Here is a 16132-nt window from a genome sequence, read left to right as displayed (position 1 = left end):
AATTGCTTACTGCACCTTTAAGTATAACCAATAGATGATATTTAAAAATCAGGTGTTTCTTCAATTACAGACATGATTATGTCCCAGTGGTTGTGTTTTAAAACAGATTAAACTCTTTTATTTTTGGTTATATGAAGGTCACATTACATTTTTTTTTTTTTTTTTTTTTTTTTTCTTAACCAGGCCTCCATCCTTTATTTTTGCTATTTTTAAAATGATTTTTATCATTTTTACCTTGTACCTGAACTGTATGTAGATCTTAAACTATAAAAATCCAGCCATTTCCAATTGTTGAATGTTTAAAACTATGATAATCTGAACAAAAAGTGAAAATCAATTTAAATATAATTTGTGTGCATACTATTTTTATTCTGTATCATTTCCAATAAAGCTGCGATGTTGTCAATTCATGCAAAAATATGAAATATTATTTAATTGTGTGTATATATATAAATATAAATATATAATAGACATTTATTTTTTATAATAATTGTGCAGCCTTACAGCAATTCATTTCTAAAGAGAGGTTTGAGGTGCGCAGGCCTATAAAAACTGAGATATGACGTGCTACAAACTTTTAAATACCCCCAGCACTCTCCTCAGGGAAATGTTGAACATGGGCACGTAGGAGACGTCAGCTTGACTGTGAAATGTTTTGCAGTCCATTGTTTTCCGGCAGCATCTCCATCTAATTGTCTTGTCCCATTAGGCCGTGACCAGGGTTTGGCAGAGGAAGACAGGCTCCCTTGGCAGATGCCTGCCATTTGTCTGAATGCCCTTGATCGACTCGTGACAGATGTCAAGGCTTCCGTTGAGCGGGTATTCTCCGTCACATGACCTCTGTTCGGCGCGTCAGGATAACGTGGCGTAGTGGCTCTCGTACACACCCGTATGGATGCATACACACTTCTGCATCCATCAGTTCCCTGCTATTACCTCTGACAGGCCTCACCTGCCCAGACTGCATGGCCCATGCAAATTCAACCTGGCAGATGAGTGTTTGAATGGTAATGCACCACTCTGATTGATACTGATAGGAGGTGTGGATGTGTGTGTCTGTATCGTTGTGTGTGTGTGTGTATGTGTGTGTGTGTGGGGGGGGGAACTTAACTTTTCCCAAACTTGCTGGGAAGTGCTTAAGGTACACTCGCACACTGTAAAATCAGTCGCACACTATAAGACAGAAACATGTTGCTGCAATAAGTTTGTGAAAAAATTACAGCTCTAATAGCTTTTTTCCCCCAATATGTGTTCCCAAAAAGTGTATATATACCGTCTCATAATGTAGTGCAGACAAAAGATAACAGAAAAAAAATGGATGATACGTTAAACTGAAAAAAATTAATTAATTAATTAATCGCAAAATTAACACATTCATTTTGACAGCCCTAAATGTATAAATTGTATGTTTGTAAATACACTTACTGTTCAAAAGTTTGGGGTAAGATTATTTTTTTTAAATAAAATAAAAGTTTTATTTACCAAATATGCATTAAATTGATCAATAGGAATAGTAAAGACAATTATAATGTTACAAAAGATTTCTATTTCAAATAAATGCTGTTCTGTTTCTATTCATCAAGAATCCTGAAAAAAAGTGGAGTAATTTAGCTTCGCCATTACAGGAATAAATTACATTTAAGATATATTAAAATAGAAAACATTTATTTTAAATTGTAATAATATTTCACAATATTACTGTTTTCACTGTATCTTTGATCAAATAAATGCAGTCTTGGTGAATATAATATAATATAATATAATATAAATATCCTCCGACTTTTATTCATTTAATTATATTTTTTATTCAAAGTAATTATACTTTATATTAAAAAAAATAATAAGAATTGAGAAGAAAATTTGTGTAAAAAACAAATAACAGGATCATAACTAATCAGAGAGAAGACTGATGTTGTAATTGACACACCTAGACCACGATTAGTAAACTAGACAAAAAACAAGAAACTTATAGTCTTCAAATGTATATGGCGATTAGCTTCAGCGGTTGAGCATTTGCCATAAGCATAGACAAACAGATCAAATAAGCCATATGTGAAGAATAGCAGATCTCACATAGAGCAGGAAGGATTTGATCTTATCTTCACACTGATGTAATACATGTAGCCATTTAACAGACATTCAAAAATACACACAGTTAGGGGACTGCATTTGTCTTTCACGCATCTCCTCCTTCATGAAGGCAGATGTGTCTAATAAAACCATCCCTATTGCCGACAGAGCGCAAAGAGACAAGCTGATTAAAAGAGACACAAAACCCGTTTCGAGAAAATGGCGCCAGTAAACAGTCGCCTATGAGGAGTTTGTCCAGCCTGAAGCTCACTTCCTTCTCTGGCATTTCTCACAATTCCTCTATCAACAGCCCTGTTACTGTCCCTTTTTCTAACCAGATGGCGTCACCATGGAGACCAAACATCCCCAGCAACACAACCTCTCATCTGGAACATCAAACACACTATTGTCAACTTGGAGAAGGAAGAGAAAGTGAGAAAGCGTTGAATGCTTCCTTTAAGGAACACCGGCAGTGTGAAAACTCGAAGAGGTGGTAACGAAAAATCCTGTTGTTTGTGAAAGAGAGATAAGACAGTCAGATATGACGACAGTGTACACAGTCAAGTCTTATTCACTGTGTCTGCAGGGTTTGTGTGGAACCCATGCTTGAGCCTGGTTACACACATGGAAACTACACATGGAAGATAAGTCGCGGATTTGTTATTTGGAATTAAAGCGTGGAAAGCGCAGTGGCGAACAGTGTGTAGGTGGAGATGTGATATTTGCAGAGGGTATGAATACCATTTAGGCCGGCTGGTCGACTTCACCACGGGGGACATCCCATCTCTGTACAGGCTCTTAGTCTTGCTGAAGTTCACAATGTTGAAAATCACCCTCTGAAACAACAAGAAACAGACATTTCTTGTGAGATGGAACCGAGGTTATTTTATTATGTATGAAAACACACACAGCGAGAGTTTGCAAACAAACCTTAAACTATAAATGTGCACTACAAAATGACCTGAAATAGACTTAAAGATGCAATAGGTGATTCTCTACAGAAACATTTTTTGTTATACTAGTTGAAAGTCTCCTCATATCCTGATAGTAATCACTATGTTAAATGGTCTAAATTTATTTTTATAAATATATATTGTCTGTGGAAGGCGTAGGACCATAAAATGTTCATCCACTCATTATATTCAGTGATACGATGTCCTACCTGCCTGTCAACGTATGTTTTTATATACCCCCGCGCACCCTGTTCACGCAGACATCATACATCATCAGCGCGTTTCATGTATGCAGAGTTTATACAGACAGACCTCAGTCACGGAGCACCACAAACAAGCAGCAGTCACCTTTTACAGTTCCGACCAAATCAAAACAACGGGCTTCTGCTGCGTTCACGCCAAAACTACTGTAATTAATAGATGGCAACCCGTGACGTTCTAACCGGAGCTGTTCAGTCAGACTCAGAATTATGCTTATCCATGTCAACAGTATCAACTCTGAAACGAATCTGCAGCAGTCAGGTACAAGCTCTCTAAGTTGTTTACGTTCATTATTATTGTAATGTTATGTGCTTTGAGACATGAGGTAGTCTCTGGTGACGCTTTGCAGAGAGCAGCCGTGTGTGCGCGTTCATGTGTTTTGGAGGAGGCATGGCTTTGGATAGCGATTTGCAAGGAGGGTGGGATTGTATGCTTTCAATGCTAGCAGGCTAACGTTAGCATTTCCCAGATCACCTACTGCACCTTTAAGACCCTTTAAGACAAGTCATTTCACTCGGCGGCCATCTTTGAAACACCTCTCGGGCATGCAAGTGCAGCTCCTATCTCTCTGAATGGGGAAACATCAAATTCTCCAAAGCTGTTCACCAAGCTTTCGAATAAATTTCATATTTGAAGTCACTAATGAAATCTGACAATAACAGGAACCGGATTTTAGGAACCGGAACTTCTAATGGCAGCTGCAGTGATGGGATGACTTTACCAATCGACGATTGGCTCTTATTTAGAAGGTGGGACTTATTCCGCCACATTGCGCGTTGCACTTTGTCCCATTCATAATAATATGAGTGCACCATCTTTCTATATATAAAGTCTTTGACCTTTAATAGCAGTAATAGAAATTGAGTTTAGTTTTTTCATGTGACATTTAGGGACAGTTAAAGCAGAAATTCTTGATAAGAACACTATAAAGAAACAACAAATACATGTTAAAATAAATACATAAACAAATAAAGTGGTTACAACAAATAAAAAAGCATGAAATGGAGTTTTACTGAGTTGCCATTGCAAATGATCTCAAACAAATACATTCTATGCCATGAACTTTTTGGTAAGTCCAAATGGTTGTTCTCCAGTGAAGGGCTTTGATCCAGTCCATTCTGCTGAATCATAAATGCCCCTGAGAAGCCACAGTAATGGTAGTTACAATTTAGTAGTAAACATAGCAGCAGTCTGACATTTATAGCACATTAAAATGTCTGCAAATACTGTAGTATGCCGTGTTGTAAAACATTGAACTTTAACTTTGATGGCACTGAGTATTTTGCAGTTTCTGACAAATTGTTGTCATCATAGGCAGATGGAACAATTTGTGGTGCTTTGTAATCAATAATATTCACAATATACAAACAAAATAAAAACTTTATGAACAATTAAAACTAACAGCTCTTATTTTCAGCAAAGATCTGAAATGCTCAATCGGGCTGCTCTTCACAAAACCTCACAGTGCGTTTCAAAATTAGCAGCGCAAACGGGAAGTGCTGTAGAGACACCAAACGTGTTAAAAGAATCTTGCAGGATCTCGCTGACTACGTAATGTGAAGATTGTGTGAACTTATAACACACGCAAGACAATAGAGACAAAACTGTAGAAGGATGTGAGTTTCTCTTCATTTCCTCCAACATATGGAACCGCACAAGTCACAAAACACTGTCTGCAACAGTAGTTTAAAAAGAAACACAACAATGCAGGAAGTGAAGGTCAGGTTGTGTAGAGGTGAAGAGATGCAGGGTTTGGTAGTCAACGTTTCATGTCGAACTGATCGAGAGAACACCTGATCTGCAGTCCAGCTTGTATACTACCCATACCGCATACAGATATAAAGGTAAGTATTTCCCAAATTATAGTATGTTATAAAATTAGTTTTCCAAAAGGTAACTATATAATGTTTTCAATGGGTATTTGGGCTAATATTACCCATAACCCCTTGCACTATGACAGGAAGAGTTTGCCAAGTTTCCCCCCACTGTTAGTGGTACATATTTTTTACACAGACATACATTACTTCTATAATGTAGTAGAAGCATACGAATTGGGATACAGCCTGGTTTAAGGCCCATTACCTACAGTTAGTGGTGCTCCATTGTCACATCCCCCGTTTTACCCATTTGATATGAGTCTAGACCTGGGGTCACTGCAGCATAACTGGGGCAATTTGAGGGCAGGTGGATTCTTCTTCAAACCCTTTTTTTTAACATATAATGAGAGAATGAAGTTTATGAAATATGAAGTGTATAAATAGTACAGACAAAGCTAATAATATGTCCAAACTGTAAATGACTCCTTGTGATAAACCATATCAAATTCTCAATTAAGCCCAGGTGATGGAAGTCAACAGTGTGCAAACGAAATCCAATTACAACCATTCTCTCTTTTTCTCAGTGCCCGCTTTCTCCACCAACCCCCCCATCCATCCATCCCGCTGTTCCCCTCCCATCAGTGGCTGCAGTCACAGAAGATGGGGGATTGTGGTCGGCCTGAATCAGCCAGGGCTAAAATGACATTTAACTGATGTTCAGACGCGAGGTAGCTGCTGGAACGGGTAGATAAGACCATTGCTGCTGGCATTTCAATTACACTTTTACTGCCCTACACATCTGTTGCCAGCCTACTTTCAGTCTTTTTTTTCCCACAGGCAAATACATCCTCATTCCACTACCTTTACATCACGCCACTCTTTCTTCTTCTTTTTTCCACCACAAAATTCAGATTGTCTGCTTTGGCAGGTGGTTTCTGGGTCTAGACTGGAATGTATTGCTGGGGTTTGTCTGACTTGAGGGTGGGACACAGTCGGGTCAGTTCTCTCTCCAGCCCAGTGGTTCTCAACTGGTAGGTCATGACCCATAAATGGGCTGCAGGTCTGTTCTGATTAGGTCATATGACAGCAGGGAAAAAAACAATGCTAAATGCAGCTAACAAAATAAATAGGCATATCAAATTTTAAACAGGAATAGAAAACAAGTGGAAAAGGTTTGGGATATTTTGCAAGCCAGAATCAAACACGCTTCAAACTACTTAGCAAATAAATAAATAAATACATAGACATGAAATAGAGTCAAAATTATTGTCTTGTAGATTATCTTAAAGATTTTGCTATGAAAAACAGTCCATTACAACATTCGAAAACAATTGGCCTAGCAACAATCTGCAAAATTCAAAGTTTCTCAAGGGTTGCTTTTGTTCTTTTAAGCAATGTTTCCATTGGCTTGCTTTAACTGGACTCTCTAGAAAAGGTTTAATGCTCACCATATATATTAAAATTAATATTAATACGTTTTACTTATTACCATTTTACTACAGTCAGTACGTGAAGCTTGGCAGCAATTTCCATGGAATATAAAATGAGAGACTGTAGAGTGAAACGAGAGACATGAAAGTACCGGTATGATGCCAAGAACAATATTTTAGCAGTTATTATACAAACATATGTTGAACTGTTGAATGCCATGATTGACCAACCAAAATCAAATATTCCAGAGAGCTGTATAATAATTGTCACACCAAATTTCAACCACACCAAACATACACTGTCTAACATTAAATTAAATAACATAGAGGCTTTTTTCCCCATGACGCTCATTCAAAGAGGGCAGTCAGATGTCAGAAAAGCTGTCCAGCAGAACAAAGCTGAGTTCTGCTGTAAAGTTTAAAGGTGACTCCTTTTAGTTGACTAGTTGACATTGTCAGAATTGATTTGTATCATTCGTACCTCTTCACTACTTATATTCACAGTACCAAGAGAAGCTTCCCTCTTTCTGTCATTATTTCCTACGGCGTCATCACAGTCAACAGGGGAGTTACTCAGAAGAAGGGAGGGGTGTGGGTTAAATTGGACACACATCTCATCTCAGGCTCATTAAGAGCTTTATGTAAGAAAAAGAGAGAGAAAATGCACACATACATACTGTGAGTCACTGGTGGGCTCCCTTGCGCTAGTTAAGCCAATGTATCTACACTGAGGAGTAATTTGGAGATGGTTCCCAAAGCAGCACAGCTCAGTGCAGAGCTGGTCATGGAGGAACTGCGAGAACAGTAAATTTAATTACTGATAGAGAGACAGAAACACATTACCATCCAGTCTGCCTGAGATGTCATTTCCATCAGGCATGTCAAGTTCTTTCAGTGCTCTTTACACTGACACATATTCACACTCACCTAAAGTCTTGTGTCACAGAGCCTGACTTTTGACTTAAAGTGTGGTCCACTCTGGAGGTTATTCTGGCAATTTCTCTCACTAAGACAGGAAGAAACCATCTTATCAACACATAAATGTTGTTCTTGAACAACAAAAAGTCATTTTTTTTAAATACTTTTATTTAGCAAGGATGCATTTAATTATTCGAAAGTGACAGTAAAACACTTTTATAGTGTTACAAAACATTTCTACTTCAAATAAATGCTGTTTTGAACTTTCTATTCAAAGAATTCTGGAAAAAAATGCATCACGGTTTCCACAAAAATAATAAGCAACACATCTGTTTTCAACATTAATAATAAGAAATGTGTCTTGAGCACCAAATCAGCATATTAGAGTGACTTATGACAGAACATGTGACAATGAATACTGGGTAATGGCTGATGTACCACCACATGTAGAAGAAGAAAGAAAAATTAGAGGAATACATACTATGCTGCCTTACAGACACTGCAATTAATAATTACAATAATTATTATTACTGCACTTTTGTGATACCATAGCACAATAACAACCATATAATATATGTTATCAGCTGTTGTTATATAGTTATTGGCTGCATAGTTTTAGTAAAGATCTCATTAAAATCTGATTCTGGGATTAAACAAAAATCCTCTTATTTCTATGAGTCACACACACACACACACACACACACACACACACACACACTCACACACACCTGCTCCAGAGGCAAAGTTCTCCTACATCTCAACAACAAGCTGCTCTGAGCTGCACAGGTGAACTAATGATTTACACTGTTAAGAGACAGATACAAATAATCCAAAAGAAAAGTGAATGAGGAAAAAGTCTGCCAACAAGCGCTGACCTACCCAGTGCTCCTGACCAGAAATAGCTGGATGTCAAACAGTGTTTGGGGGCAAATGGTGTCTTTTGATACTGATCGATCTGCAGATTCCTGCTCTGGGGAAAACATTGCTGAAATATTTAAGAGACTTGTCTAAATGGAGACATAAATAATGTACTTTGCCCTCTGTAAGTCATGTTCTTACTAAGAAAGTTCAATGTAGATATTAGCTTAATGACACTGAATAATGCAGCATGCAGTGGGGCATATAAAAGTACATGTGTGTCACTCTGACAGGGGTTAAATATCGAGTACACTGAGCCACATACAAAACAAAGTGTAAATGACATCATGTTTTAACTGTATATTCATTAAATAATATTTAAAAATTTTTTTTAAAAAAAATTAAAAATCGGTACATCCGAAATTCCATAATAAAGATTAAGATGTTCTTAAAAGATGTACTTTTTTTTTTTTTTTTTTTTTGAATATGAGATGGGATATAAGCCAAGAACCCCAATACAATTGTGATGTTAAAAATAGAAGTACAAGTAGTATAAAAGGTACAATTTACCAAGTAACAGTTTTGATCACTAAAGGTGACACTCTTATTTAGTTTAATCTACTTTCTTGAGTATAATTAAATTGTGGTACTTTTACTTTTACTTGAGTTGAATAAGTGAAAATATTGTCTTCATGTTTCATCAGTCAAAACGTCTCTGCATGTTATTCAACTGTAGCGATATCTGATGTCCATATAAGGGATTTCCTGGAATGTCACAAGTTTAATACTTCTATGAATCTCACTTGTGGACTTTCTGCGCAAGGGCGCCCTCTGGCTTTCAGTATGAATGAAACAGAAAAATTACACGAGCGCGTGTTTAGCGCTCCATATTGCTAAAATCACCTCATTTAGTTTTTCAGCAAACTATTTATTTACTCTTACTTGAGTCATATTATTTTTCAGTACTTCTACTTTTACTTTAGTAAATTATTTCTTAAGTAGCAATACTTTTACTTTTTCAGTACTCTTTCCACCACTGCTGACAAGGCATATGTCTGTCCTTAAAGCTCTGCTATGAAAAATTAAAATCTGATTTAACACAAACACATTCTAGAAAAAAGGAAAGAGGAGAAATTTCACATACTCACAAACTGCGAGCATGTCGAGCTGCAATTTAATGTCAGCTTTTAATTTCCTTCTTAAAAAGGGTTGTATTCAATAACTGTGATATCAGATAACAGAAAACTCCGGCAGGCATTTCTGAAGCAGCAGGCATGTAGACCTTTTGTTTGGTTCAGGCATTCAGAGCCTTTTGTGCAGGATTATTTAATTCCACTGGAAAACCAGGAAGTGGGCGCTTTTACCATATTCAGTGAAAAGGCAATCACAATCTACTGCCCCATTGTGTGGCAGCAACATGTGATTCTAACATGTTTAATTAGGTCTCTCCATTGCCTTTGACTGACGGTCCAGCAAAACACAGACGACACAATGCAAAAGGTCACAGTCACTCACACAATGATGCTCGGAGAGCATTAAAAGCATTCCATTAACCTACTGATGGCTCCGTGCGTAGCTATGAGGGAAAGACCTTTGTATACGTGTTTGTAATACTTAACCCTATCCCGGTAGCTTATATGTGTGAGTCACGCTATTGTGCATGCAATAAATCAATGTTCTTGGTGTGTCTATATCAACTTACATTTCCCATAATGAAATGAAGTCACAATGCATTTTAATACACTGAACTCTCAGAGAGTATATGTTTTTTTGTTTTTTACATCCTTTCCATCCTTATCACATTAGTTCATTTTGATGTCTCATGGATCATGACATTCTGATATGACTTAGAGCTGCAGTCCGTAACTTTTTTTTTTTGGTTAAAAATGATCCAAAAATCAATTTTTGAGCAAGTACATAACCAGCCAGAATAACCAGCAAGTACATAACCTTAGCCTGAATCACAACAGTAAGCTTGTAATAATGTGTTCTAATTTGGGTGGTACTGGTGGGTTTCCGTGGGAAATAGATTAGATTCATCCGCGCTGAGGAGCCGTGCCAATGCACCACCCATGTAAAGATGATAATTCCTCAAATAACTGCCATTGCAGATTTCAAACAGAGATGGCGACAAAGAGGCAAAACTAATGGCCTGCAGCTTTAAAGGGATAGTTCAACCCCCCACCATTCAAAAATAAAAAAATAAATAAATGAACTCAAGCCTGCATTCCCAAACCTGTATGAAAAATTTAGGAGAATGTCTAATGAAAGGGGATGGGGGCCAACGCCTATCAAGCTTTAAAAAAAAACAAAAAACAAACAAACATAAGCTTCATAGAAGAAGTTCAAATGACTAGTATGACTTCAAAACACTTGAACAGACTGAAATTTAAGTAAATAATGCTTGACAGCCATGGTCATCTTTTCATCAGTGGGAAAAAGCAGCTTGGACATTCAGTTACTTCAAAAATGCAGCTACCAGGAAGAAATTAAATCAATACAGGTCAATAAATAACATAATAACAAATATGTACATACTGTACATATTACTGATGCCAGGCTACTCGGCCCTGCACCAAACCACAAAACTGATCTGTAGTGCTGCTATCTCTCACTCAGGATCAGACAAATACATAAACAAAATGGAACAGTGTTGCCATCTAAAAAAAACTCCTCCTCTATAAAAATACTCTCTGTTGCTCTCTCTCTCGTTCACTCGGGGTCTTCCGTCAAGTAAGTGGCGACAGAGAGGTGGAATTGTCAAAAGTGATGGATGACTATCAACCTTCTGCTCCCCCTCTTCAGTCCTCGGAGATTTACAGAGCTGCTGACTACCAGGCATGAAAACCAATCTCTTTCTCCATTTCTATCCTTTCCTATATCTCACCAGCACTCTCTCCATGTCTTTCTTTTCCCTTCTATCTATCTATCCATCTAACTCTATTATCTTAAGCCATTTCTTTCACCTCTGACAGATTTGGAGAACGCCGTCTATCTATGCAACCAATCAGCTCGCGTCGCTGCCGGGTAGTACGGCGGAATGCAGGTGACAAGTCTGTCTCAGACGAGGACGTAAATTGCCGCGGTCTATGACAACCGTTCCGCCTCCCGTCCTCTCCTCCCAACAGGATGAGGAACGGAATGCGTGGACGTCTAAATGTCGTAATTATAACATCACAAAGGGTGGCACCGTAGGCTAATTGTGCTCTCAAAATAGTAATGGCTTTATTATCACAACTATTTTGGTGAGTGTAATGATCGTTAGGAGGCATTATGTTAATGCAATTAAGCGCTAGCATTATTGTTCCAGACCTCTCTAATTGGGGGGATCTCAGAGGGCACCCTGTTTAAATATTCTCAATGATATATTTACACGGCCTTATAGTGAAAAGGCAAGGAGAATGAAGACTTTAAAGATTAATATGCTTACAATAAAAACAAACAATAAATAATAAACAATATAAACAGTGACATAACCAAAGTCCTGTTTACTCTTCCAACAAGGACAGCTACCCATTATTGGCTCCAGATATTCTGTAAGATATTCATTTAGACTGATTCAAGCTAGTGGTTCATTAAAAGTATCAGATCATGAGATTCACTTGTTCATATATATATTAAGCAGGGCTGTTTTCAACATTGATAATAAGAAATGTTTCATGAGCATATTAGAATGATTTCTGAAGGATCATGTGACCCTGAAGAAGTTATGGCTGCTGAAAATTCAGCTTTGCTATCACAGGAATTAATAAAATTTTAAAATATATTCAAATAAAAAAACAGTTATTTTAAATTTAAATAAAAATATTTCAGAATATTGATGTTTTCAAAGGTGATTTTTAAAGGGGTCCTATTATGTCCCTTTTCACAAGATGTAATACAAGTCTCTGGTGTCCCCAGAATGTGTTTGTGAAGTTTCAGCTCAAAATACCCCACAGATCATTTATTATAGCTTATCAAATTTGCCCTATTTGGGTGTGAACAAAAACATGCCCTTTTTTGTATGTGTCCCTTTAAATGCAAATGAGCTGCTGCTCCCGCCCGCTTTCCAGAAGAGGGCGGAGCTTTAACAGCTCGTGCTTTGGTTACTCGACAACAACAAAGCTGGAGAATCTCACGCAGCCAAAATGATGATTATCAGTAACGGTGTTCTGCTTTGCATTGTTCAAACCGGAGTCAGTCACCGATTGAGAGACTCAGGAAGAAGTTACAACTTTTAGAATGCAACTGGACATTTTTGAATGGTTAGTGGATAAATTTATGTAGTTGTTGTGGAGTTGATTCAACTCATCGACTAGCATGTGCCGTCATGTTAATCTTTTGTGCAAATCCAGCGTTGAATTGACCCTTGTTTGTGAAGCAGTTCGGCGTAAAATGACGGCATGGTAACAACACTCTACAACAACATCTCTTCCTCTTCTCTAAAGCAGCCCAACATGGCCTCACCCCCTTTTGTTACATGTTCCTGGGGCAGGGTTTATGTATATGTTGGGGTTTGTGAAGTCAACAACCTAGGAAGAAGCTTGTTGTAGTCCATACCAGCCGTTTGTTGTAGTCCTTAAAAAGCAATTTCTGTAAAAGAAAATATCTCCCTTTGCATTGAACTTTGAACATCGTAACTTTGCAGATGTTGTTTATGCTCAAACAGCAACATTACACACTAACTAAAGTTAAAAAAGTGAAATCATAATCAATTACCCCCTTAAAAAGCCTTGGTGAGCATAAGAGACTTCTTTCAAAAACATTAAAAAAATCTTACTGACTGCAAATGTTTGAACTGCAGTTAATCTCACAATATTGATTCAATTCATTCGAGACGCACAAAATATATCAGGTAAATTATTTCCAGCATTGTAAATTGGGCTACGGTTCCAACAGTTTTCTCCAAACAGACATGTGTCACATGCTGTAATGATATGCAAATTTTATTCAAATTGCCATCCAATCAACTGTAGTGAGCCTGTGGGAGTGACCTCAGACTTTAGAAGAGCTGGGTGAGAGAAATGGTTGTTGGCAGGGGTTGCCCTTTTGCTGCACATCTGAGACCATTTGTGTGGTTTGTCTTATGATGGTTAATATGAAGATTTGGGTTAAACCTTAAGTGCTTGTTGAAGATCAGCATAAAAGGGCAATTTCTCCATCTAAAAGCCATGGAGAGGCCTTTACTGTGACCTCTCCCCATGATCTCTCGCCTTTCTGCCATCGCGCAGGCATGTGGTCTACCCAGGGGTTAATCAGATATGTTCATGTTTTCCATTCATATTTCATGGCTCATCAAATTCAAATGAATTCCGCTGAAAAAAATGCAACTTTCCATGGAGGTGTAATGTTCATTTTTTTTTTTTTTTTTTTTTTTAAATTTATTTGTGTTTGCTTGTCTATTTTTACGCCACAGGACGAGACGGGCGTGATTACCAACATGCCAGCAGCACAATGAGCAAATTTAGACCGGAGTGAGAACACAATCACAAAGGCTCTGTACAAACACACACATTTTACGGAAAATACACACTTGGGCTCGGATGTCAAAGCTAACTGCTTTTTGAAGTTATTTTTAGCTTCTCTCTCACTGCGTCCACTCTCTGTCAGTGGAGCAGCCCATTGGGGCAGCACTGCACAGACAGAAAGAGAGATGGAAATAGAGGGGGAAAAAAACTGAAAGATGGGGGGGGGGAGTTGATGTCTGATGTTCTAACAAACAGGAAACCTCAGTTGACCTGCGGGTGAATCGCAGAGACCATTCCTGACCTGACCCACAGACTCGGAATCGTTCTTTAAACATTAAACTTCATAACATGCTGTGTTCACACACTTCCTGCTGAAGTTTGGAAGGGACCTAAAGAAACACTATTCCACTCGAATGTAAAATATAATAGCTATGTTCAGAATTGCATAACACCTTACTATTTATCTGATACTGAGCACTATACACTGTATCCTGCCTACAATTTAAATTGTGAGACCGTAAGCTTTATACAGTTGTACGCTACGGTGTTATCACATGACCTGACCATAATTCACAGAACAGCGTTGAGTTATTTTGGAAATTTAAAAAAACAAATATTCTACATTTTAAATACAATTTTATGTGAAAATGCCAAATGACAGCAAAAAGCAGCTGATATTACAGGAAAATGAAGGTCAAGTTGAGTGCATTGCATTGTGGGATACAGCATTCTGTGAAGTGTGCTCTGTTGTTTGCTGCTCATTTTGACCATCTTGGTATTCTAAACATACAGAAAATACCATACTGTGCATAATATAAATACTATATATATTGCAGAAATAGTAAGAGTAGTATGGTGTTATGCTATTCTGAACATAGTACATGATTCATTACTTGCTGGAGGGTAGCATGACTGAGACATTGGCTGCATCAAAAATCGCAAATCCTCTGATTGGACACTTCTTTTGAATAATTAGTTACCAACTGTACGTTCTATATAGAATGAATGTAATTCGAACATACTACATTCACTTTGTTGTCATTGTCATGTGACCTTACAGTCTCCGTAGTGTCACTGCCCTTCACAAATCCACTCCCATGGCCTCATCCATTGGATGCGCACTTCAGAATCTCGCCGAAATGCTACTTTTTCCTACCATATAGTATGGAAGTATGTCATTTTGGATGCAACTATTTTTTTTCTAGAATGGATTTAATTGGACAAAAATCTGAAGCACAACATGAGTCATCTGCACTTTCTGTTTTCCTTGAAGAGAAAGATGATAATTTTATTGTAAAAGTTAATTTTAGCAGATATGAATGCAAAACTTCCATTTTGATACCATAGGGGGTTTAAGTGCCCACCTCCTCTGGGCTAGCAGCCAATCATATGACCGGGGTGGCAGATGGGCAGCTTGGAGTGCAAATGTAGCGCTGGCTTCAGTGTGTGTTGGTTTTTTACAAGATGATAAGGTCAAGCGCTCTTTTTCTTGTTTTGTTTTTTTCTCATTCCCCCTCAAGTCTGCCACTATAACTGAAGTTTTCTGCAGACATGCACACACACACACACACACACACACACACACACACACACGCACGCACACACACACAAAATTACCACAGGCTTGTGAGAGTCAATATGTTATTCAGTTTTTTTTCTCAATCTACTATAATTACAATACAGCCCCCTGGTCAGAGCTGACATGATGCCAAAATCCCCCACCGGCCGGAGAATGAGTCAGAGAGAGATAAATATTACAGCAGAATGTGTGTGTGTGTGTGTGTGTGTGTGTGTGTGTGTGTGTGTGTGTGTGTGTGTGTGTGTGTGTGTGTGTGAGAGAGATTGTTTATGTGTTGGAGGTGAGACAGAGGCTATGAATACCACTCTCTGGGACAGTTCATACTGTTACTATCAGCAGGTATTCTCTCATCTTTTTACCGTCCAAATGAATATGCAGATTTTAAGGAGAAAAGGACAAATAAATAAAAGTGCATAAATCCAGCATTTGTTTGCGTGAATGGAGGGATTTCCTACAATCATACGGACGGCGGCTTTTGACCTCCACCGTTCTGTAGTGGAGGATGATAGATTTAGCCTTCTGTCCTGCTGCTGTTGGTCCATCAACGGCAGCTGAAATGAGAAAATTGAAGTGGGCCTGTGTTATTGCCTCTGACCCTCTAGAGGCTGAGGCATCGTGGGGTGGATAGACTGATGGAAAGTGAGAGAGAGAACATTGTTACTCACTTCCGTTCACTTCAGACCGCTCTAAATAACATGCACAATACAGAAGAAAAAAAGAACAGCACCAGGAGCCCAAAAACTTCCAACGGCCCTCGACAGCAATGCTGCGTCAGCAGGAAGTGATGTCACAGGTCAGT

At 38.1% G+C, this 16132-nt stretch overlaps 1 protein-coding gene across 1 annotated transcript in view; it reads right to left on the bottom strand.

Annotated features, from left to right (window-relative positions):
* Window positions 1-16132, bottom strand: part of agbl4 (AGBL carboxypeptidase 4) — a 359863-nt gene that overhangs the window by 222228 nt on the left and 121503 nt on the right. Inside the window, exon 4 of the mRNA XM_051904378.1 lies at window positions 2812-2906. Within this exon, the coding sequence (XP_051760338.1) occupies window positions 2812-2906 (95 nt within the window). The remainder of the gene's footprint in view (window positions 1-2811; window positions 2907-16132) is intronic.

Source organism: Ctenopharyngodon idella, chromosome 8, assembly GCF_019924925.1.
Source record: "Ctenopharyngodon idella isolate HZGC_01 chromosome 8, HZGC01, whole genome shotgun sequence".
NCBI lineage: Eukaryota > Metazoa > Chordata > Actinopteri > Cypriniformes > Xenocyprididae > Ctenopharyngodon > Ctenopharyngodon idella.
The sequence above is the reverse complement of the archived record's forward strand: the minus strand, read 5'-3'. Positions and strand labels throughout refer to the sequence as shown.